This window comes from Lipotes vexillifer, unplaced genomic scaffold (assembly GCF_000442215.2).
Source record: "Lipotes vexillifer unplaced genomic scaffold, Lipotes_vexillifer_v1.1 scaffold1699, whole genome shotgun sequence".
NCBI classification, from domain to species: Eukaryota; Metazoa; Chordata; class Mammalia; order Artiodactyla; family Lipotidae; genus Lipotes; species Lipotes vexillifer.
The window spans coordinates 805,829-829,559 of record NW_006796961.1 but is presented as its reverse complement, the minus strand read 5'-3'; the positions used below and the strand labels follow the sequence as shown (position 1 = coordinate 829,559).

The window sequence follows — 23,731 nt, the reverse complement described above, 5'->3', positions numbered from 1 at the left end:
TTAACACAAACATCTAAAATAGTATTATTTCAACATGTAATCAATATAAAAAATTCTTAATGACATATTTTGCCTTCTTTTTTTTCTATTTAGTCTCCAAAATCCAATGTGTTTTACATTGACAGCACAGCCCAGTTCAGCTTGGTCCCATTTCAAGGACTCAGAGGCCACTTGTGGCCAGTGGTGACCATACTGCCGTGAGCCGGGGCTGCTGAGCCTGCGCGTCCGGAGCCTGTGCTCCGCAACGGGAGAGGCCACAACAGTGAGAGGCCCGCGTATCGCAAAAAAAAAAACAAAAACAAAACAAAACAAGAACTCCACCTCTCTGAGCCTCAGTTTCCTCAGATGAGAAATGGAGATGACATCCCCATTTTGCAGCACTGCTGGAAGGCTTACATCTGATAATGTGTCTGAACAGCTAGAGCACCACATAAGCAATCAGTACATTATTATTATTGTTGTTTCATTGTTGTCATTGTGGTCAGCTGTGGTTTCTCAAGACCACTGCTGTCCCATAGAAATTACAATCCAAATTGCATATGTAACTTTAAATGTCCTGATACTGCATAGAATAAAATAAAATAAATACACAATGAAACAGGTGGAATTAATTTTAATAATGTATTTTACTTAACACAAACATCTAAAATAGTATTATTTCAACATGTAATCAATATAAAAAATTCTTAATGACATATTTTGCCTTCTTTTTTTTCTATTTAGTCTCCAAAATCCAATGTGTTTTACATTGACAGCACAGCCCAGTTCAGCTTGGTCCCATTTCAAGGACTCAGAGGCCACTTGTGGCCAGTGGTGACCATACTGGACAGTGCAGGTCGGAGGGAGTTTACTGAAGGGTGGGTTGGGGACTGGCCAGAAAATGCAGCTGTGAAACTGGAAATTCCTGGAAGGAAAAAGGCAGAGTTTCCATGTGGGGAGAGGCAGGCGGCAGCAATCAGGCCACTTAGGGGCCAGCTTCGGTTTTCCTGCTCTTAGATCATTTCAGTGGAATGGGAGCAAAGCATGAGCTGGTTCATTCAACAAGTTATATATAGATTGAGTGACTGCTGTATGTCCGGAGGTGTTCAGGTGCAGGCGGTAAAGCAGTGCATCAGTTAGACAATTAGACTGCCCCTTGGAGCTCACCATGAAGCAGGGAGAGACAGAAATTAAACAACTGCTGAAATAGATAAAGAAACGTAATAATAACGGAGAGAAGTGTGGCGAGGGGGAAATGCAGGGTTCTCTAGCAACATGGAGATGGCAGGGGTGGTGGCACCGGGGACCGGCGATGAGTACCACCGCCTGCTTCAAGGTCACATCAAGAGATGTGACCTAGACAAGCTGAATCAGAAAAAATAATCAGAGGTGGTCGGATTTGACATCTATTACGTTGGACCTTATGAAATTGCCATTTAGTGTATCAAAAATTGTTGAAAATCAGTAATTTCATAGGACTTAACGTAATATATAGGGCATAGAATGGATTGGAGATTCTTAGCTTGGGGCTCAAGGATGGGCTTGCATTGGGCTCTATTTCTAGCGAGGGTGTCCGCAGCCCCCATAAACTCTACCAAGGGACCTGTGATCCCTCCATCCCGCAAAGCATCAAAACTTGACCCGCCGCCCAAAGAGGCTGAATTTCTCGTCACACAGCCCAGAGGGAGGCGGGGCTGAGGGGCTGCCCGGGGATCCCGCCGCTCTGTCTCGCTCCCGGGCCGAGCAGTGTTGATTGTCCCCTCGCGGCGCCCGGAAGCGACCCTCAGTAAACAAAGCCTTGTGTGGGCGCAGCCCCAGCTGCCCGGGGAGCGCTGTCCAGCCCTAGTGGGGCGGGGGAGGAATGTTGTGAATGAACCCAGGACCCGCCCCGAAACTCCGCTTAAGGCCGGCGCCGGCGGCCTCCTCCCACTGTGATTGGCCTCCGGCGTCCCGTGATTGACAGCGCTGCTCGCTGAGCGCCATGAATGGGTAGTCCCGAAAAGACAGGCAGTGCATACAACGAATGAACAGCAGCTACTTGGAGACGGATCTGGCGGTGCAGCCAATGGCGGAGGAGGGCCTCGGAGGCCGAAGGGGGGCCAATGGGGACGGGCGGTGGGGGCGGAACGACGGCCGAGGATAAAGCGGAGGCCGAGGCAGCTTCATTGTTGTGAAGGGTCTTAAAGGGGCCGCATCACCCCGCCGGCCCGGGGGTGGGTGCGGAGCGAGTACCGGGGCGGCCGAGCGCGGACGAAGGACAGGAAGGCGGGCAGGGGTCGCGGGAGCCGGTGAGGCGGAGTAGGCGTCGGACCGACCCCCCACTACACACAGGCCCCGCCCCGGCCCCGGCCAGGCCGGATGGACCCCCCCGCGGCCAAGCGGAGCCGGGACTGCCCCGCGGGACCGGAGGAGCGCGACGCCGGGGCCGGGGCAGTGCGAGGCCGGGGCCGACCCGAAGCGCTGCTGGACCTCAGCGCCAAGCGAGTAGCCGAGAGCTGGGCCTTCGAGCAGGTGACCGAGGAGTGCGGTGGGGAGGGACCCACTCCCAGCCCCGTCCCCGACATACCTTCGCCCCCTGTCCAGATTCCAGCCTCCGGACCTGCCTCCATCGGAGACACCCCCAGAGATCTCCTCCAAGATCCTTAACTCTGCCCGAGACATGCCCTCATCCTCCCATCTCACTCCTTCAAACCCTATGACCCACCCCCATCCCTTGCCCAGCAGCTCTGCCCTTCGGCCCACAAGACCCAGGGGTTCCCTCAGTGCCCCAGATCCCAACTCGGGACACTTTCTCTCCTCCTGCCCCATGGTCCTCTCACAACCCTGGGTACCTCTCTTTTCCCACCTTATCCTCATCCCCCAATTAGGGCACCCCATTCAATCCTCACTCCTCTCTCCAACTCCTACAACCCGCCCCGACTTGGGAACAGAGCAGATCTCAGCACCTAGAGACTCCAGATCTCTGTCCTACACCCCCAGTAGAGGAATCCCCCACTTATATAGATCCCAGCCCCAAGACACCCCTTTCTGTCTCCAATCCCTGCCTCCAGCCTCCAGAACCTACCTGTCCCATGGGGACCCCCGTCCTCTCCTGCAGATCCTTCCCGCAGGCACTAACACTCACACACGCCTCAGTAATTCCGGAACTGCCTCCCACCTGGGGCGGCCCAGCCCTTCCTAGCTGGCTGCAGAGACTGCTCCATCGTCAGTCCCCACTCCCCATTACCCCATGCTCACTCTCCCCTTGCCCCCCAGCCATCTCAGTCCTTCCAGAGTTTGGCAGCAGGTGTGGGGCCTGGGTTTCGATACCCGGACAGGTGCACCTGGAGTCCTGCCCCTATAACTTCTGGGGGGCCCTGCCAGGATGCCCCAGGGCTGGGCAAAGTCCCCTTTCCCAGCCTCAGTGTGGGTCCCCAAGGAGCTGGGTTGTGGCCAGGACCTGAGCAAGCCTTCCTTAGCCCCCACAGGCTCTGTCCTCTGTTTGGCTTTGGGGGGCTTTCTTTGCTCCCTGGCCTCTCCAGAGTGAGTCTGCTGCGACTGATGGGTCTGGGCCAAGTGTGGATGGGGCGGGCTCTGATTCATGGCCTGGAAAATCTCTCCTTAGTCATCTGCCAACTGTCCCCGAGGCCTGGGCCAGTCACTGGTCCTCCCCTTCCCTTTCAAACCAGGCTCTGAAAGGTCCCTGCCCCTTCATTGTGTGTGAGACCCCCCCAGAGTAATCCTAAAACCTTCTCCAGGGCTCCCATGTACCTGCCCTGGGCAGGTCTGGCCCTAGGACAGCTCTTGCCCTGCAGAAACTCACGGAATCCTCTGCAGCCTTTTGGGAGTTGTTCTCCTTCTTTGAGGAAACTGGGGCACAGAGAGGTTGAGAAACTTGCCCAGGACACTCAGCCAGTGAGTAGCAAGCCTGGATTGGAACGCAGGCTCAACCAGATCAGTTCATTGCCCAAAGCCCCCAGGGGTGGGCAGGACACCCCTCCCTTCCTGAGAACCCTTAGCAGCTGGAACAGAGAGCCTGTCTTGGGAGCTGAACAAGTGAATTCACTCCGCCTCTGAGCCTCAGATTCCCCAGACTGCAAAAATACTGGGTTGTTGCTATGAGAATTAAGGGAAATCGCACACATAAAGCATTTAGCACAATGTAGGCTAAGAACATGTAGGCCTGATCACTGGTCTTCTTATCACATTTGTCTTCCTTCCTCGTCCCCCCTCAAAGCCTGAGAGGTGAGACTACCTTACATTAGGACCCTGAGACCTGACATCCAGGAGGGAAGCAGCAGAAAGTTCCAGAACACTAACAATAGGCCAGGTGTTATTGTAAGCGCTGTACATATATTAGTGCATATGTAATACTCATGACACCCAGAAGGCGGGTGCTCTTAACATCCTACACTCGAGAAAAACCGAAGCTCATAGAGGCAAAGTGACTTGCCCAAGGTCATACTACTTGTAAGCAGCAAAGCCAGGATTCAAGCGCCAGGGTTTCTAACACGCCGGGCCTTCCCACAGGTTGAGGAGCGGTTCTCCCGGGTGCCGGAGCCAGTCCAGAAGCGCATCGTGTTCTGGTCGTTTCCACGCAGCGAGCGGGAGATATGCATGTACTCATCACTGGGCTACCAGCCCCCGGAGGGTGAGCACGATGCCCGGGTGCCCTTCACCCGTGGACTGCACCTGCTACAGAGCGGGGCCGTAGATCGTGTGTTGCAAGTGGGTGAGTGCCTGCCCCCTACCCCTGCCAGGGAGGCCAGGGGGTCCAAGGCAGACATGGAGGGCTGGGGGAGTTTCCAAATGTCAGGCTTTGATGCCCAGGGAGGGTTGTACAAGATATTATGAGCTCAAGATCAGGGATCTGCCTTGACCTCAGTCAGCTTAGTTGAGGCATAGGGGTAGAGGTGGTAGGATAGCGGGGAGAGCAGGGAAGAAGGCAGGGCCGAGGCAGTGGGGGTTTTTTGTTTTTGTTTTTGTTTTGCGGTTCGCGGGCCTCTCACTGTTGTGGCCTCTCCCTTTGCGGAGCACAGGCTCCGGACGCGCAGGCTCAGCGGCCATGGCTCACGGGCCCAGCCGCTCCGCGGCATGTGGGATCTTCCCGGAGCGGGGCACGAGCCCGTGTCCCCTGCATCGGCAGGCGGACTCCCAACCACTGCGCCACCAGGGAAGCCCGAGGCAGTGGTTTTGAGGAGTGATTGTAAACCAGAAGTGAGAGGAGGTTCCAGACCTCAGACAGAGGGACCCAGGGATGCTCTGGGTCCAAGGTTTAGAGCCAGAGGTAAGGATGATCCTAGACCTCAGGCTGCAGCGTCCTCCGTGAGAGTGGCAACGTTTCAGAGCCAGTGATGAGTGACAGTCTTGGACGTCAGGCAGAAAGACTCAGGTGGAGGTTGGGTTCAGAGGTTTGGGAATGGTCTCAGACCTAAGGCAACGAGGCTTTCGTGGGGTCTAGGGTGGAAGCTGGGGATCATCTGTGAGGAGTGGTCTTAAACCCCAGGCAGCAGGGTCCAGGTGAGGGGAAGGGGTGGAGGTTTAGAGCTAGCGATGAAAGATGATTCTAGACCTCAGGCAGCAAGGCTCAGAAGGGAACCAGTAGAGGTTGAGCTAGAAGGCAGGTAAGCCCTGGAATGCCATACCTCCCATGGGGGCAGGTCATGTCTCCCAGCTGGAGGCAGGGGCTCAGCCAAGATGACCCTCTCTGAGCCCTGTCAGCCTGGGGGCCCCCTTGCCTGGACATGACCCAGCTGGCCATAGGCTCGGCCACCTCCAGCCGGTATGAGGAAGCCGCCGTCTCCCTGCATGACGCAGCCAGGGCCAGCTGGGGCCTGAGCTGCCCAACCAGTTAGATGAGCCTGGCATCTGGGCTCCCCAGGGGCCAGGGAGGGGTGGGGGGTGATGGGGTGACCTGGCCCCTGGCCGGCCACATCAATCCCTCGCCCCCCAAGTATCTTTGGTATCTTCCCAGGAAGTGACAGGGCACCTGGAGCCTGGGCTGTATCCATGATTACCCAAGGGCTAAGAAAATTATTTTCAACAGCATTGCTGTAATAATATTATTCAGAATTAGAAGAAGAACAAACATTTATTTAGCACTTACTATCTGCCAACAGTGTTCTAAGCACTTGCCAATATTAACCCATTTCATCCTCATTACAAAAGCATGAGGAGGATGTTACTATTTGTTCCCATTTCACAGATGTGGACACTGAGGCACAGCAAGGTTAAGTGACTTGTGCTAGGTTACTCAGCTGGGATTTGCACCTGGTCTTGCTCTGCACCATGGAAAAGATTACCCATCTCTGGGGTGACACAGCAGTGACAATTTGGTTTTGGTCTTAGGGTTCCACCTGAGCGGAAATATCCGGGAGCCAGGGGGCCCTGGAGAGCCCGAGCGCCTTTACCATGTCTCCATCAGCTTTGACCGCTGCAAGATCACATCCGTGAGCTGCGGCTGCGACAACCGAGACCTCTTCTACTGTGCTCATGTGGTGGCCCTGTCGCTGTATCGCATTCGGCATGCCCGCCAGGTGGAGCTGCGGCTACCCATCTCCGAGACACTCTCCCAGATGAACCGGGATCAGCTGCAGAAGTTCGTGCAGTACCTCATCAGTGCCCACCACACTGAGGTGCTGCCCACTGCTCAGCGCTTGGCGGACGAGATCCTCCTCCTGGGCTCCGAGATCAACCTGGTGCATGGTAAGGGCGCCCCAAGGTCTGATGGGTCAGCGAGGCCCCAGCTCACAGCCATCTCGCTTGCTGTGCCACAGGCATTTGTCACAGCATCCAAAGGTACCCCTGACTGTGGAATTCCCTTGTGGTCCAGTGGTTAGCACTCAGTGCTTTCACAGCTGCGGCCCAGGTTCAATCCCTGGTTGGGGAACTAAGATCCCCTAAGCCACATGGTGCAGCCAAAAAAAACCCAGAAGTACCCTTGATCCATGAGCAGGGGTGGGGGAGCACCACTGCATGAGGTCAAGATCACACACCTCAGCAATTATACTCCAATAAAGACGTTATAAAAAAGAAAAAGGATCACACACCTCAGTAAGTGGCAGATCCTGGATTTGATCTGGCCCTGGGCAGATGAATGGTCAAGAAATCAGCCAGTGGGAAGATCCAGCCCCAGGGTGGGGGTGTCTCAAGATCACAGGAGCAGGCCTGAGTATGGGTGTGTGGAGGTCATAAGGAGTATGTGTGGACATTAGTGAGTGTCAGAGGTGGGATAGGGTAGGAGATAGACCAGGAGGTGTTATGAGTTCTGGGGTGGTTTGGAGCTCCAAGTGTTGCTTAACTATAACGATGGAAGGATGGAGTAGGATGGTGGGTGAGTAGACGGATGCTTAGTGGGTGGACGCATGAATGGATATTTGAGGGTGGCGATCGGTGGATATAGAAGGTGTTCATGATGGGGTGTTGGGGTGAACTGTTGGTGTGGAAAAATGGATGGAATGAGTGTATGGGTGATTTACTAGGATGGTAGGTGAATAGGGAGTTGGTAGTAATTGGTGGTAGGGTTGGATGGGATGGGCTTTGATTGGGGAGTTTGAGGTAGTGGACAGATGGGGTTGGTGGAAGACTGGAAGGACCAAGGGGTGCATGGATTGAGGGTGAGTTGATGCATGCATGAATGTTCTTATGCGAGGACTAACATGGTGGATGGATCGAGTAGGTGGGTGTTTTGTGTAGGATGTATGGATGGACCAATGGGCTGGTGGGTGTTGGGGGAGATACATATGAAGGGTGGTTGGTGGAGAAAGAATAGATGGAAAGTTTGGGTTAATTGGATGGATGGATAGCAGAGTTGTGTAGGTCAGTGGATGAATAGGTCAGTGAGTAATTTGAGTGGTTAGTACAGATGAGCTGGAAAGACAAATAGGGGTGGGTAGGTGGATGGATGGACTGGTGGGATGGGTATATAGATGTGAGAAGGTGGGAGTTATGGGCAGGGTGGATGATGGACTAATGGGGTAGGTAGGTGTGCTAAGGGTTATGGTGTGGATGGAAAGATGCATGGCATGGCATGGGGGTGTGGACAGATGGTTGAGTGGTTTAGATGGGTGGGTAGGTGATGTTTGGGGTAAGGTGATGGGTGGATGGATGGATGGATGGATGGATGGGTTTTCAGGTGGGATGGATGGAATTCTGGGATGGGTTGGGTGATTTGAAGGACTGGATGACAGACACCCCCTCCCCCCAGCCCCAGCCTCAGCTTTCTCTCCCTCCCCACAGGTGCCCCAGACCCCACGGCGGGCGCGGGCATCGAGGACGCCAACTGCTGGCACCTGGACGAGGAGCAGATCCAGGAGCAGGTGAAGCAGCTGCTTTCCAACGGCGGCTATTATGGCGCCAGCCAGCAGCTGCGCTCCATGTTCTGCAAGGTGCTGGCTGGGCGGGTATGGGGGTGGGGGTGGGGGCGGGACTAGACTGCCGGGTGCCGGAGCCTCGCCCCTCCTCACCGTTTGGTCCGGCGCAGGTGCGGGAGATGCTGCGAATGCGGGACTCCAATGGCGCACGCATGCTGATCCTCATGACCGAGCAATTCCTGCAGGATCCGCGCCTGGCCCTGTGGCGGCAACAGGGCGCCGGCATGACGGACAAGTGCCGCCAGCTGTGGGATGAGTTGGGTAAGTCCCAGACCCCGGAGTGTGGCAGGCATCCAGGCTTGCCCACCTGAGATTAGGGTCTTGCCCGTGAATCCTTCCTCATTCATTAGCACCGCCAATGTACGAGGCACTGTACTGAGCGCTGGGACTACAGCAAGAAATAAGAGAGATTAAATACCTGTCCTCAGAGAGCTGACACCTAGTAGGGCAGACGGACAAGAAAATCCCACAAGCCCATTAGACCAGGGGTCAACACATTTTCCATAGGGCCAGATAGTTAATAGTTTTGGCTTTTCAGGCCGTTTGGTTTTTGTCGCTGTTACTCGATTTTATCTGTTGTAGCAGGAAAGCAGCCACGGACACACATAACAAAGTGGGTGTGGTAGCATTCCAATAAAACTGTATTTACAGACACTATTTATTTATTTGAATTTCATATCATTTTCACAAGTCACAAAATGTTCTTTTTATTTATTCCCCACCCCCTCCACCATTTAAAAATATAAAAATAAATCTTAGCTTACGGGCCATTCAAAAACACGTAGCGGGTTCAATTTTCTCCACGGGTGGTAGTTTGCTGCCCCCTGTGATAGATGGTGATAAGTGCTATAGAAAAAAATTTTTTTGCAAAAGGAGTCCAGTAGTCTGGGTTTGAGTCCTGACTTGTGGCTTCCCAGCTGTGTGACTTTGAGCAAGTGATTTTACCTCTCTGGACTGTAAAGTGAAGAGATGATGAACTGCACCCTCAGAGGCCAGAGGTGAGGGTTGAGCCCAGTGCCCACCACACAGCGGGCACTCCATAAGTGCGTGCTGCCCCTGTTGCATGGATGTTGAGCCTCCCCCGTGCCCACATTTGCTGCCCTCTCTCCTCAGGGGCCCTGTGGGTGTGCATCGTCCTGAGCCCCCACTGCAAACCAGAGGAGCGGACGAGCTGGCTCCAGATGCTTAGCAAGTGGGACAAGCTGGATGTGTGCCCACTGGAAGAAGGCAACTACTCTTTTGATGGGCCCAGCCTGCAGCCCACCGTAGCCCTCAGCCCAGGTAGGAGAGGGGTCCCCACCACTCCCCCGAACAAACCATCACTACTGCCTGTGGCCTAGCCACCCCATCATGGCACTCTGGGGGAAAATGGAGGCAGGGCAGGGGGGACCAGCCCTTGCCTGCCTCCCAGCCAGGAGGGAGTGCCCAGGGCAGGGGCACTTAAGATGCCCTATAGTTCTGGGCTGGTCTCCTGACTCAGTCTCCTTCTGGCCGTGGAGGCAGGAATCCGGCAGGGGGTAGGGGAAACAGATAGAAAAGGAAACAGGTATTGAGAAGAGAGAGACAAGTAAAGAAAGGCAGAGATGGAGGGAGAGAGGGAGAGGGAAAGATAGAGGAGAGGAAAAAATGGAGTGTGGAGGGAGAAAGATGGACAGACAGTCACAGTTGTTCAAGATCAGTTGTCCATTCATATGAAAGAATATCTCCACTCACACACACACACACACACACACACACACACACACACACACCTTTAAAAGGCTGCTGGAAGGATTTGGGGAGATAACACACACTCATTGCTGCACCTGGAGCCTAACACCAAGCTGGCACTCAGTGGGGCAGAGCTGACCAGCGCCTGACTGCTAGGGCCCCCCTCATGGGGCTGCATTTGGGCGCCTCTCCCACAGGCCCAGAGGAGGAGGAGGAGGAGGAGGAGGTGGAGGCTGCAGGTTCCCGCCACACCGTGTTTGGCCGCGCCCTGCAGGCTGGGTCGCTGCACTGGAGTGACGCCCACCTGCAGAGGATCCTGGCCAGCGACTCCTATGGCCCCAGCCTCACAAGCAATGGGGATGGTGACAAGCCAACCTTTGACCCCCAGGGCCGCCCACTCTGGCTGGGCGAGCCCTTCCCCACTGCCTGTGCACGTGTGGACACCCTGAGGGCCCACGGATACCCCCGCCAGGCCCTGCGACTGGCAGGCGCCATAGTCAACACACTCCGGCTGCAGCGGCGACATCAGCTTGAGACCTACAAGCAGCAGAAAAAAGGTGGGCACCAATATTATCATCATGTCCTGGGGCTGCAGACACAAATGCCAACAGCTGGGGGCTGTGGCAACCTGGAGAGTCTGTGGGTACAACAGGAAAACAGACCCCTCTAGGTGTCTTGAGCAGAAAAGAATTGAATGCAGGGGATTGAGGAAGGGCTGCAGGATTGAAAGTCAGGGAAGCCCCTGCTTGGCTTCACACACTTGAACTTCAGGAGCACAGATGGTTCAGCAGGCTGTAGCCCTCGCAGGGGGGCAGGGCAGTTCCCAAGAGGACAACCCAGAACCTGCTGGCAAACCTCATGTCTGTCCCCTGCAGACAGCCACACACCTGCTCACAGCTACTGCAGGAGAGTAATGGCCTCATTCTCTCCCACCTGCCACACCTCACAGAAAGAAGTCTGGGAAATGTAGTTTCTATAGATCTAGCCACGTGCCTTTCAGGAACATGGACCCCGTGTGGCCAGATCTTCTGATTTTTCAAGAGAAGCCAGAAGTCCAGATTATCTAATGTGGAATTTACTGATTTTTTTCAATATGGGCAACGGCTGTAGCCCTCACAGGGGGGCAGGGCAGTTCCCAAGAGGACAACCCAGAACCTGCTGGCAAACCTCATGTCTGTCCCCTGCAGACAGCCACACACCTGCTCACAGCTACTGCAGGAGAGTAATGGCCTCATTCTCTCCCACCTGCCACACCTCACAGAAAGAAGTCTGGGAAATGTAGTTTCTATAGATCTAGCCACGTGCCTTTCAGGAACATGGACCCCGTGTGGCCAGATCTTCTGATTTTTCAAGAGAAGCCAGAAGTCCAGATTATCTAATGTGGAATTTACTGATTTTTTTCAATATGGGCAACAATTTGAAAATTGTATTAGGGAAAACAAAAACTCACACTGTGTTGGCCCAAAAATGGACGCGTTTGTGGACTAGATATGGGGGGACAGGAGAGAGGCTACCAGTTGTGTTCTCTGGGTGATGGAGTTGAGTTGATGGGTCAGTTACCAGGAAATTGAATACAGGGTGTAATGGGGGAGAAATGGTGGCATTGGGATCTGAGCAGACCCCTGACCTAGCCTCAAGGCATAGGGTTAGCCCCCGAGAGGAGGTGAGAGCTAAGCTGAGATCTTAAGGATGTTTAGGAGTTTCCCAGGAGAAGGGGAGGGAGCCACAATGTTCCAGTTAGAAGGAACAGCATGGGCAGGAGCCCAGAGGCAAGGGAGAGCACGGCTTGTGGGAGGAGATTGGAGGATGGGCTTCCAGGTGGGGTGGGTGACCACCCCAGGGAAACTTTCATATCAGTCCTTGGGAGCTCTGAAAGCTGGCTGGGCCTGAGAGAGGTGGGAAGGATCAAGGGTTATAAGGAGGGGAACGACACTGGTTGGATGTTTTAGAAAGCACCCAGTTTAGCCAGGCCTGGGTCTGGGTGTGGGACAGGAGGCCAGGGCCGTGGAGGTGAGAGCTGCTGCAGAGCTCAAGGGGCAGAGAAAAGGGTGCTGGGTGGGCAGATGGTGAGTGGGCACTGGGAGGTTGGGCTTGGGGTTCAGGGAGAGGAAGCCCCCCCTGGGGGCTTGGTGGAGGGGGGCTGGGCACTGAGCCCTCTCTTCCTACCTGCAGAGCTACTGCAGAAAGGCTCCACCTGCATCACCAACATGGAAGGATGGGTGGGCCACCCCCTGGACCCCATTGGCTGCCTCTGCAGGGCACTCTTGGAGGCCTGTCACCTAGAGGAGGAGACCCTTGCCATTTACCCAGGTACCCACACTGGGGACCCCTTGAGGAGGTGGGAAAACCACCACCTCTTGGCCATGCCCTCTTGCCCAGTACCCCTAGAAAGTGAGGCCACGCCCTTCGGCCAGTGCCAGGTGCCAAGAGGCTTAGCTTCTCCTGAAAGTGAGGCCACCGTAGGCCTATCTGCTGTTGGAAGGTGGGCCCCACCCCCCGGTGTGTGCGGGAGCAGCTGGGCTCTCCCTAAACCTCCCCCCCACCCCACACACAGTGTCCATGTTTAAGGTCAAGGGCCACTGGAGTCCCAGGAAAAGGGGTTCCCCTCTAGCTGCCCTGGTGTCCTTCTCTCACAGACTCAGGCCCTGAGAAGCGGAAGGTGGCCTACCAGCACGTCCTGGTGCCCGGGAGCCCTGGGGAGTCCTACTTGGCAATGGCGCTAGAGGTGGCACTGCTGGGCCTGGGACAGCAGCGGGCCCTGCCCGAGGGTCTGTATGCCCAGGACAAGGTGGTACGCAACGAGGAGCAGCTGCTGGCCCTGCTGGAGGAGGTGGAGCTGGACGAGCGGCTGGTGCAGGTGCTGCGCAAGCAGGCGGGACAGCTGCTGGAAGGTGAGGCCCCACTGCTAGCCTGGCCGTTCCTTAAAGATAGGGTCCTGCCTCTGTACTGTAGTGGCCTGGTTGTTGCTGGATCGGGAGACCCCGCCCCTAGCTCCACCTCCTTGTCCTTACTGCCTTTCCATACCTTGGCAGTTCCTAAAAGGTGAGCTCCAGACCTTGACCCCGCCCCCAGCAGTGCTGGCAGCCAATAACGGCTTCGAGTGATGAGGCCCCCCCACCCCCTGCCCGCTTTGGAGCCAATGAGCCTAGTCGCTGATGCCCAGCTAGACTTTGATTGGCTCTGCCCACGGTCCTGCCTTGTGAGGCCCCTCCCCTACTGCAAAAGGAAGCTGGCTTGGCCACACCCCTGGAGCAGGTGCAGCCCCACCTCCACCCTCTGGCCCCACCCTGCATCTGAGTCCTGCCCCCGATCCAGGGGTGCCCGGGGTCTCTTTTCTGTGGATTTTCCAGTGCTTGTCTCAGTCTTAGCCCTGTGCTCCTACCCCCCCGGGACCTCTCTAGCCCCAGCCACTTTATCCTGAGTCTGCCCATCCCACACTCAGAGCCTGGGGTGTGGGGAGACCTGGGGAGGGGCCATGCAAGCCCACACCCTGAGGCTGAGCTCAGGCTGCCCCTGCAGGGGGTCCTTTCAGCGGCTTTGGAGAAGTGCTGTTCCGGGAGAGCGTGCCCATGCACACCTGTGCCCGTTACCTGTTTACTGCACTGCTGCCCTACGACCCCGACCTGGCCTACCGCCTCGCGCTGCGAGCCATGAGGTGAGGAGAGGCAGCTGGGGACTCCCACTGGGCCGGGCAGGATTGGGGAATGGGAGGCTACTGGGAGCCACATCCTTCTGCCTGAACTCACAGCTTGGTTCATTCAACCTCCCTCATCCGGGCATTCCAGACTGCCCTGTGCTCTTGATTACACACTAGAAATGTCATATTATTTTGAATTTGACAAATATCCACATGACACACAATTCAGAGTCCTTTTCTAGGCAGGTTTGTCCCAACTTACCCAAAGCTCTCTGGAGGCAAGCAGTGGTACCACTTCCTGATCTATACTGCAAGAGTCCATATTTCTGCAAACCCATAATCTGAAAATTAAAAGTTGGTTGTCCTTTACTCCATGACACATACTGCACCTATTCTTTGCACCCTGTTTTCACTGAATATTTGCATCTTAAAAGCTATATCCTGTCACATAGCATGTGAACCACTTGTAGGGATACACCAGGAAAAAAACAAACTGGAGCTGAATGACATTTACACTGTTTCCAAAAAGATGTCGCAATGAATAACCGGGTTATTTCCCGTGTGCAACAGCAAATCATAGAAGCAGAATTTTAAAAGGCCCTGTCTCTAGTGAACCATGTCCAACAAATTAAGTGAAATCTGTCCCCCATCCTCTGATCCTATTCTCCAGAGGCACCTATTAACAATTTGGGGTGCACTTTTCCAGAATATTTGGAAAGAATAATCTCTTAAGAGCCATGATTTAGAGAACACTCTTCCATGTGCTAGACTTTTTTCTAAGCCAGTGCCAGCAAATTACAGCCCATGGGCCAAATTTGGCCCGCTGCCTGTTTTTGTACAGCCCATGAGATAAGAATGGTTTTTGTAGTTTGAGATAGTTGGAAAAAAATCAAAACAATATTCTGTGACACATGAAAAGTATGTGAAACTCAAATTTCAGCATCCAGAAATAAAGTTTTATCGGCACAGAGCACCATTCACTCATTTCCTTATTGTCTGTGGCTGCTTTTACACAACAGTGACAATTGTGACAGAGACCAAATGGCCCACAAAGCTGAAAATATTGGCTGTCCAGCCCTGTGCAGAAAAAGGTGCTGACCCCCCTGATCTAAATCTGTGACTCACATAGTGAAATAAGTATGTTTGCCTCCATATTACACATAAACAGGCTTAAGGTGTGTCCCGAAATCTGTAGCAAAGTCATTTAGATATTTGGAACCAGGATAGTCTTGATTCCTACTCCATGCTATTGATTACACTTAACAGCTTTGAAAAACTTTCTTAGCACAGAATGCACGTAAACAGTGAGCTGCTGAACAAAATATCTTAGGGGGGACGTTGAGTCATTCAACAAACATTTTTTGTTTACCTGCTGTGTGTCAGGCATTGTTCTGGTGCTGGAGAGGCAGTGTCGGTGAACCAAATAGTCAAAAATTCCTGCCCTCGGGCTTCCCTGGTGGCGCAGTGGTTGAGAGTCCGCCTGCCGATGCAAGGGACGTGGGTTCGTGCCCCGGTCCGGGAAGATCCCACGTGCCGCAGAGCGGCTGTGCCCGTGAGCCATGGCCGCTGAGCCTGCACGTCCGGAGCCTGTTGCTCCGCAACGGGAGAGGCCACAACAGTGAGAGGCCCGCGTACCGCCAAAAAAAAAAATTCCTGCCCTCATGGAGCTGACCTTGTAGTTAGGGAGAGACAGTAAATAAATTTATAGGTAAACTATGTTGTATGTCAGATAGTGACATGCAAGAAAGGGGTGGAAGGAGTTGGGAGTAGGAAGTTGCACTCTCCCATGTGTTGGGCATGTCAGGGAAGGGCTTATTGAAAAATATTTGAGCAAAGACCTGAAAGAGGTGAGAAGGAGTCACAAGAATGTCTAGGGGAGAGTGTTCCAGGCAGAGGGAACATTTCGTGCAAAAGCCCTGAGGTAGGGCTGTGCCTGGTGGTATGTGAGGGATGTCAAGGGGAACAGTGACTGGAGCAGAGTGAGCAAGGGGTGGGACCACATCAGGACACAAATAATCCCCTTACCTCTTTATCAGCCCTTGGTGCGTGAATAGAGCACCATTTATTTAATCAACCCCACAGTGATGGGTATAAACAACACTGCAATGAACATCTTTTTTTTTTAATTTTTATTGGAATATAGTTGATTTACAGTGTTGTGTTAGTTTCTGCTGTACAGCAAAGTGAATCAGTTATACATATATCAATACACATATCCACTCTTTTTTAGATTCTTTTCCCATATAGGTCATTACAGAGTACTGAGTAGAGTTCCCTGTGCTATATGGCAGGTCCTTATTTATCTATTTTATATTGCAGTGAACATCTTGAACATACATCCTCCATCTTTTTGGATGCCCAGAGATTTGCTGGCCTAGGAGGGTAGGCTCTGGCTGAGGCAGGAGGCCTTTCTCTCCTAGAGAGGATGGAGACTCCAGCCTTGTCTCAGGGCAGGGCTGCTTCTCTTCTCACCCCAGGCTGCCCATACTGGAGACAGCGTTTCCAGCTGGAGAACCTCACGGCAACCCACTGGATTCCATCGTGAGCAACCGCTTCCCCCGCTGGTTCATCCTAGGCCACCTGGAGACCCGCCAGTGTGAACTGGCCTCCGCCATGCTGACTGCCGCCAAGGGTAAGGACGGCGGCTGCCCCCCACCCCCGTCCCCCTGTCCTCCTTTACCTTACTCCCCTCCCTCCTTTCCCTCATTCCTTCCTGCCTGCTTTTTATCCTCTTACCATATCCCACCCACAGTTTTCCTTAAGCGCATTCTTTTTTTGGCCACCCCACACAACATGTGGGATCTTAGTTCCCCAACCAGGGATCAAACCCACACCCTCTGCAGTGGAAGCGTGGAGTCTTAACCACGGACTGCCAGGGAAGTCCCTCCTTGAGCACTCTCTATATGTACCAGGCACTGTCCCAGGTGCTGAGCTTGCAGCAGCGAACAAAACTGTCCCCAATCCTGTGCTCTGTAGTGTTAATTCTAGTGAGGGCAGACAGACAACAAATAAGGTAAAGAAGATAGTTATGCAATGAGAGGTAATAAGTGGTAAGGAGGGGAATAAAGCAGGTTGACACTTAAGCCAAGACATGACGGTGAAGGTGGAGTCATGCCAGTATCTGGTGTCTTAGCTCAGCTGCCGTAACAAAATACCATAGACTTGGTAGTTTAAACAACAGGAATTTATTTTCTCACAGTTCTAGAGACTGGAAGTTCGAGATCAGGGTGCCAGCATGGTCAGTTCCTGGTGAGGGCTCTCTTCCTGGCTTACAGACAGCTGCCTTCTCACTGCCTCCTCACATGGCAGAGAAAGGGAGAGCTCTGGTCTTCTCCTCTACTTATAAGGACACTAATCCCATCCTGGGGGTCCTAGCCACATGGCCTCATCTAAACAAAATTACCTCCCAAAGGTACTGTCACGCTGGAGGGTTAGAGCTTCAATATATGAATTTTGGGGAGGACACAGTTCAGTCCATAGCATCTGGGAAGAGCATTCCAGGCAGAGGGAACAGCCAGTGCAAAGACCCTGATACTGGACTGTGCCTGGTTATGTTTGAGGAACAGAGAGGAGGCTGATGTGGCTGGAGCAGAGTAACAGAATTGTAGGATCTGGGCCAATGATAATAATAGTAATAAAAGCTCACATTTGTGTAACTCTTGCCATGTTAAGGCCTTTACAAGTATAGGCTCACTGCAGCCCTGTGAGACACGTACCATTGCATTACTATTACCCTTTGTACAGATGGGGCAGCCAAGGTACAGAGAGGTGAAGCGACTTGCTCAAGGTCACACAGCTTGTGAGTGGCAGGGATTTGAACCCAGGCATCTGGGTCCAGAATCGGTGCCCTTGACAATTAGGGCTCCAGTGGGTCCCTGGGTGGCTTCCTCCCACTGGAAAGGAAGGGGCAGAGGAGAGAAAAAGGGGAGTGCCAAGAGTGGTCTAGGTCTTCATAGAACCATTGCCAGGTGCCTCACCGTCCACATTCACACATTCGCACATTTATAGAGGAACCAGTGTGAGCAGGTCAGGCAGCAGCAGGGGCTGGTGCTGGGTATGCCCACAATATCCTCTGTCCCTCCCCCAACCCCAGGAGACCCCAAGTGGCTGCACGCAGTACTGGGCTCCATCCAGCAGAACATCCACTCTCCAGCCTTGCTCTTCAAGCTGGCGCAGGACGCCTGCAAGACTGCCACGCCGGCCAGTGCACCACCAGACACCACGCTGCTGGGCATTGCGTTGGAGCTTGGCCTGCAGGTGACTGGCCGCAGGGAGGATGGGGGCAGGGGGCTGCTGCCTGAGGGCCGGCCAGGTGAGGGCCACTTGGGGGTGGGACCTGAGTGTGAGGTCTGCCTCTAGGGGCGGGGCCTGAGGGTAAGCCTCGCCTCTGGGGGCAGGGCCTGGGTGTGAGTGGCACCTCTTGGGCGGGTCTACAGAGGAGCAGGGTGGGTGAGTAAGAGTCCTGAGAGTGAGGGAATAGAGTCACCAGTGAGGGTGGGGCCTATGAATGAGTAGCAGAGCCTGAAGGTGAGAATCTACTTCTGGGGGTGTGGCTGAGGACAAGGAAAGGGGTCACGGAGCATGCAGGTGAGTGGACTGGCCACAAGAGAGAGCAGAACCTAAGGGTGCTGGCCTTGGGAGTGGGGCCTGGGGCTGGTGTGCCATAAGAACCACGGGTGGGCGGAGCTGAAACTGAAGGGGCAGAACCTGCCTGCGAGGAGCTTTCTTGGGGAAAGGGCCTGTAGGGGACTGCAGCCTAGAAGGAGGGGTCACCACTGAGGGGCGGGGCTTGGGGATAGTCCTGTGAGTGAAGAGCCACCTCTGGAGGGTGGGGTCTGTGGTTGAAAGTCATGGAGGCGGGGCCTGCAGGTGAGTGTCCAGGCCATCCTCAGGGGCCGGACAAGGGACAGTGCTGCAAGGGCAAGGCAGAGGCATGGTTGCAGCCTGAGGGGATAGACAGGTATGGGGCTCATGGGGGCGTGGCCTCAGACGGTGGCCAAAGTAAAATAACAGAATAAGGTACAGATTCGGGTGATACCTTCCCAGGTAGAACTGGCCAGCAAAGGGCTGGCAGGAGGCAGAATTGGCCTCTGAACAACCCCCTGAGGGGGGCGGAGCCATTGTGGGGCATATGTGGGAGCTGAGATAAGGGTGGTGCTTTAGGCAGGTGACCCACTATTTAGAAGCTTCCGGACAGGACCTGGGGATGGGGCCTCAGAAGAGAGGCCAGCAAGGAAGGTGCTTATTGGGGGTGGGACCTGTAGGGCAGGTGCTTTGTTTGGGGCTGCAGGGGGAAATCTGCTGACAGGAAGCATGGAACTTTCCAGAGAGAAGGGACAGGTTGGTTTGTCGTCCCAGGTAGGATCCATGGGGCCTCAGAGTAACACCAACACTAACAGTAATAGCTGGCATCAGCTGAGCACTTTGAACAAGTAGGCACCGTGCAAAGAGCTTTACCTACATACTTTCACTTAATTCTCACAACTCGATGAGGTGGATACTATTTTTATCTCCATTTTACAGATGGGGAAGCTGAGGTCCATAGCGGTGAAGCCCCTTGCCCAGATTGTACGGCTTATTGATTCAGCCCTTAACTTCCAAGTTTCCCGGGGCCCTTAAGGATCCCCCGCCCGCCCCCCTTCCACACGCCAGCCCTGGTTTGGGTGACCCCCTTCTCTACCCCTCCCCATCCCATGCTGCAGGTGATGCAGATGACCCTGAACACCATGACCTGGCGTCGGAGGGAGATGGTGCGCTGGCTGGTCAGCTGTGCCACGGAAGTCGGTGAGAGTCCCCAAGGGGACCCGCCACCCACCTCCCTGTGGAACTGGGCAGGCATGAGGGAGAAGCAGAGCCATTTCCCCGACTCCAGCCTGTGCTCAGGGCTAGGCCAGGAGGGAATGTTGGGAGGGGGGACCGAGCTGGACAAAGACCTGGAGTCTGGCTAGGCTAAAGTGGCTTGGAAAAGGGACAATCCCTCCAATGCCTGGCCCCCACCCCCCAGATCCCACCCAGCCCAGCTGCCCGCTCCCCCCTTGGAAAATTAAAGTGAAGTTTCTGTCAAGCCAAGAGTGGCGGTAGAGGGGGTGCAGCTTTAGCCTTGGCTGGTGGGGATAGTAGGTCAGGGTAAACCCATGCACACAGGGTAACCCCCTGTCCCATTCCTGACCAGTGTCACCCTGTCATCTCCCACAGGCCTGCAAGCCCTGATGAACATCATGCAGAACTGGTACTCCTTATTCACACCGGTGGAGGCAGCCACCATCGTGGCAGTGACGGGCACCACCCATGCCACGCTGTTGCGGCTGCAGCTGGATGCGCCCCGGCGGGAGGAGCTCTGGGCATGCGCCCGCACCCTGGCCTTGCAGTGCGCCATGAAGGACCCGCAGAACTGCGCCCTGCCCGCCCTCACCCTGTGCGAGAAGAACCACGCGGCCTTCGAGGCGGCCTACCAGATCGTGCTGGATGCCGCGGCCGGAGGCCTGGGCCACGCCCACCTCTTCACCGTGGCCCGCTACATGGAGCACCGCGGCCTGCCGCTGCGGGCCTACAAGCTGGCGACGCTGGCCCTGGCGCAGCTCAGCATCGCCTTCAACCAGGACAGCCACCCGGCCGTCAATGATGTGCTCTGGGCCTGCTCGCTCAGCCACTCGCTGGGCCGGCACGAGCTCTCTGCCATCGTTCCCCTCATCATCCGCAGCATCCACTGCGCCCCCATGCTCTCCGATATCCTGCGCCGCTGGACCCTCTCAGCGCCCGGCCTGGGGCCCCTCGGGGCTCGCCGGGCTGCCAAGCCGCTGGGCGCCGACCGGGCACCGCTGTGCCAGCTGCTGGACGCGGCGGTGGCCGCCTACATCACCACCAGCCACTCCCGCTTGACGCACATCAGCCCGCGGCACTACGGCGACTTCATCGAGTTCCTGGGCAAGGCCCGTGAGACCTTCCTGCTGGCGCCCGATGGGCACCTGCAGTTCGCGCAGTTCCTGGAGAACCTCAAACAGACCTACAAGGGCAAGAAGAAGCTCATGCTCCTGGTGCGGGAGCGTTTCGGCTGAGGGGCCGCAGGCAGGTGGTGGGGACATCCGCCTTCGCCCCTGCTTCTGTGGCACCCGCCCTCCATCACGGGCCTCAACACTGGACGCCTATGTGGCATTTCAGTATTAAGTCAGGGAAGGAGCCCGGCTGGAGCTCGGTGGTCTTGCCTGCCATCCCCTCCAAGCCCAGAAGGAGGTGGGAAGCAGGGCGTCGCATCCTGCCACATGCGTGCCTAGGGCACATGCGTGCCTAGCGAGTGTGCAAGACGCAAGGATCAGAAGCCATACCACCACCCAGAGGCCTGGAAGGGGGTGTGTGCTTGTGCAGCCGGTATGACCCCGCCTTGAGCACCCTAAAAGCAATAGGCAAGCTCTCCCTCCCCAAACCCACATGTCTCCCTTGGGCTGGGGTGGATGAGCTGGGAGGCAGGACATTCCAGAAACTGGCTCTCAGAGTCAACGTAGCAGACCCTCCCTGCAACCAACTCTGGGTGCCCGGGGGGCTTGCGTTAGGGCATCTAAACTCCATTTGTACCCTCCCCTCACTGCCTCAGGGGTCCCACCCGCAGGCCTGCGCCCCCTCCAGGCTGCAGAGCTGGGACCAATGGCTCACCCCCACTGAAGGATTTGAAGAGGCTTCAGGCCTCGGCCACATACCTCACCACCCATCCCGCCAGGACTCCCATTCCCTTGGGTGCCAGGGTCCCAGGGTGGGCTGGGGGCTCATTACTGTCCCTCCCCCTACCTGCTAGTCACTGGACATACAACTCAGGAACCGAGCCAGGCTCACACTGTCCTCCAAACCTGGTGTGGGGGGGGGGGAATACAAGCGCAGGCAAGCCAGGGACCCCCCCCCCTCTTCCCCCTGATCTAGAAAGGAAAGAGGCCAACATCTTAGCATTTTTTGGCCCTCTGTCTGTCTCTCCCTTTCTGAGCCTCTGCCTCCCTGCTCTGCCCTTCATCTTACTCCCCCTTCCCATATTTCTCTCCATCTAGCCTGTCTTTCTATTTGCATCCCCAAGTCCCAGCTGCTGTCTCTCTTGGGCCTCCCTTTCCCGCACCTTGGCCCAGGGAGAGTCCCACCCCACAGTCACCCTCCTCTGTCTTTTCTCCTCTTGTAATTAAGTACAAAGATTACCACATTTTGTAACTTTTTTTCTATTTATTGAACCATATACTGTATTTCCTTTTTTTTAAAGGTTGAACACAGCTTGTTCTTTTTAATTTTATTTTGAGACTAAGGCGTGTTCTGCCCCCCACCCCCACCCCGCCATTGTGGCCCCCTGCCAGGGCTTCCTTTTCCCACCCACAGAAAATCTCCAGCCTCTTCTCTGAGTACAGCTTCAAGTGAGGGGTGCAATGGGAGCCACTGCTGGTTTCCTCCAGTGGTAACAGTATGGGTGATAGCAGACAGGGAGAGAGAGCTCACTATGAGCAAGCTGGGCGCTGACACTGCGCTTTACACCTGTCATCTGTTACAACACCTGTCGTAACAGCGCTACGAGTCGGTAGGATTAGCATTCCTATTTTACAGAGGAGAAAACTGAGGCTCCAAAGTTGAAGAAAGGGCACTCAGTTTTAGAAAGCGACAGAGCTAGATTTAGTACCTTGCTGGGGTAGGGCCACTGATTGCTCACCCCGGGCTGCATGGGCCATGCAGCGGTGGGAATGGCCACTAGGGGGTGCCCTGGCTCCAGCACTAGCTATTGGAGTTAATTGCAAGTTTCTGAGCGCGGGACGGTGGTGGTGCGTGTCAGGTGCTGGGTGCAGCTGGGTGGGGAAGACACGCCCCCCAAAGGTGGAAACTCGGCTTAGACAGGGCCTTGGTGGGCGAGGTCAATGGGGGGGGCGTGTCTGGGCTCCTACACCGCGGATGAGGCTCCCAGTCCCCAAATAGAGTGAGGGATCTGGAAGATGGCAAGAAGGCCGTTGGTTGCCTTCCTTTACTGGCTTCCTGCCTTTAGAGAGTGACGAACAGAGGGACAGACTGTCTGGGTCACTGTCAGGGCCGGGGCAGGCGAGGACAGAGGCTCCCTGGAGGGGCGGGGCTCAGAGCGAGGCTGGGCGGAGCCGGCCGCTAGAGGGCGCCGAGGGTCCGCGCGCAGCAGTGGGCGGGCCTTCGGTGGCGCTGGGCCTGGCGATTGGTTCGTGGCTCCTCCCTGCGCTGGAGGGAACCAGTTGGAAGCGGTCCCACCTCCTGCCCCGCCTCACGTATTCCCGCAGGTAGGTGCAGGGAGACCCACTACCCACCACCACCACCACCACCACCACACCCCCACCCCACCCCCACCCCCCGCTGACCCGCACGCTCCTTAGTGCCGCCTGGAGGCCTGGGAGGGTAGGAGTGCCAGTTCTGAGAACTCTACATCAGCTTTGGCCCTTGTGGTCCCAGCTCCCTCCAAACATCCTCAGACCTGGGGTGCCCCTTACCGTGCCCCTCACCTCTCAAAGTCATCTACAGATATTCCCCACAGACCTAGGGCGCGACTCAGGGCCCAGTCACAGCCAGATGTCCCCCTTGGGCCCACATACACAACCTCAAGCCCAAGTTCCCCACCAGCCTTCTCAGATACCACACACCCCAAATCTTACCCCCAGCCCAAGTTGTCCCTTATGTCTAAGTCATCCCCAAATGTCACTAGATCAAAACCTTCAGGTCCCAGTTATCCCCAAATGTCCAGTGTTTCCCTTAGGGTCACCCCCAGCCACCAGGTTAGGTTGGGTCCCATTCTCTCCCACGCCCAGCCCTGGATGTGGGGCATGCCTCATCATGATCCCATCTAAGTCCCTCCAAGAACAGTCCTCCCTGTCACCACACCACCCCTGAAAGTCAGTCCCTCCAGCCCAGGGTTTCACGTGGGGTCAACACCCATCCCTAGGACACTCCTCAAGGTCACCTTTCCATGACAAGGGCACCCTTTCCGCCCATGTGACTAAATTATCACCTTCCTCAGAGCAGGCGGATGGGGATCCTGTGAAGTCAGGAGCCCAGGATGCCAGGACAGTAAATTCAGACCAAC

The 23,731-nt window shown here is 55.4% G+C and overlaps 1 protein-coding gene and 1 non-coding gene across 4 annotated transcripts; both read left to right on the top strand.

The window, feature by feature from the left end:
• Positions 1-2,160: 2,160 nt before the first annotated feature.
• ZSWIM4 (zinc finger SWIM-type containing 4) lies at positions 2,161-20,872 on the top strand. 3 transcript variants are annotated; one of them, XM_007469066.1, is made up of 14 exons: positions 2,338-2,490; positions 4,489-4,690; positions 6,307-6,663; positions 8,197-8,345; positions 8,441-8,591; positions 9,444-9,611; positions 10,238-10,597; positions 12,213-12,350; positions 12,677-12,931; positions 13,560-13,695; positions 16,155-16,309; positions 17,771-17,934; positions 19,380-19,461; positions 19,873-20,872. In XM_007469066.1, exons 1-14 carry the CDS (start codon positions 2,338-2,340, stop codon positions 20,730-20,732), a joined length of 3,330 nt encoding a protein of 1,109 aa, XP_007469128.1. In that variant the 3' UTR covers positions 20,733-20,872. The 3 variants fall into 3 exon arrangements, with proteins under 3 accessions (XP_007469129.1, XP_007469128.1, XP_007469130.1); XM_007469067.1 differs by lacking the exon at positions 10,238-10,597 and having other exon boundaries at positions 2,161-2,490; XM_007469068.1 differs by lacking the exons at positions 2,338-2,490; positions 4,489-4,690 and having other exon boundaries at positions 6,294-6,663.
• On the top strand, positions 6,776-6,847 carry TRNAE-UUC (transfer RNA glutamic acid (anticodon UUC)). The gene has a single exon. It is a non-coding gene; the product is annotated as a tRNA-Glu (tRNA).
• Positions 20,873-23,731: the final 2,859 nt, after the last annotated feature.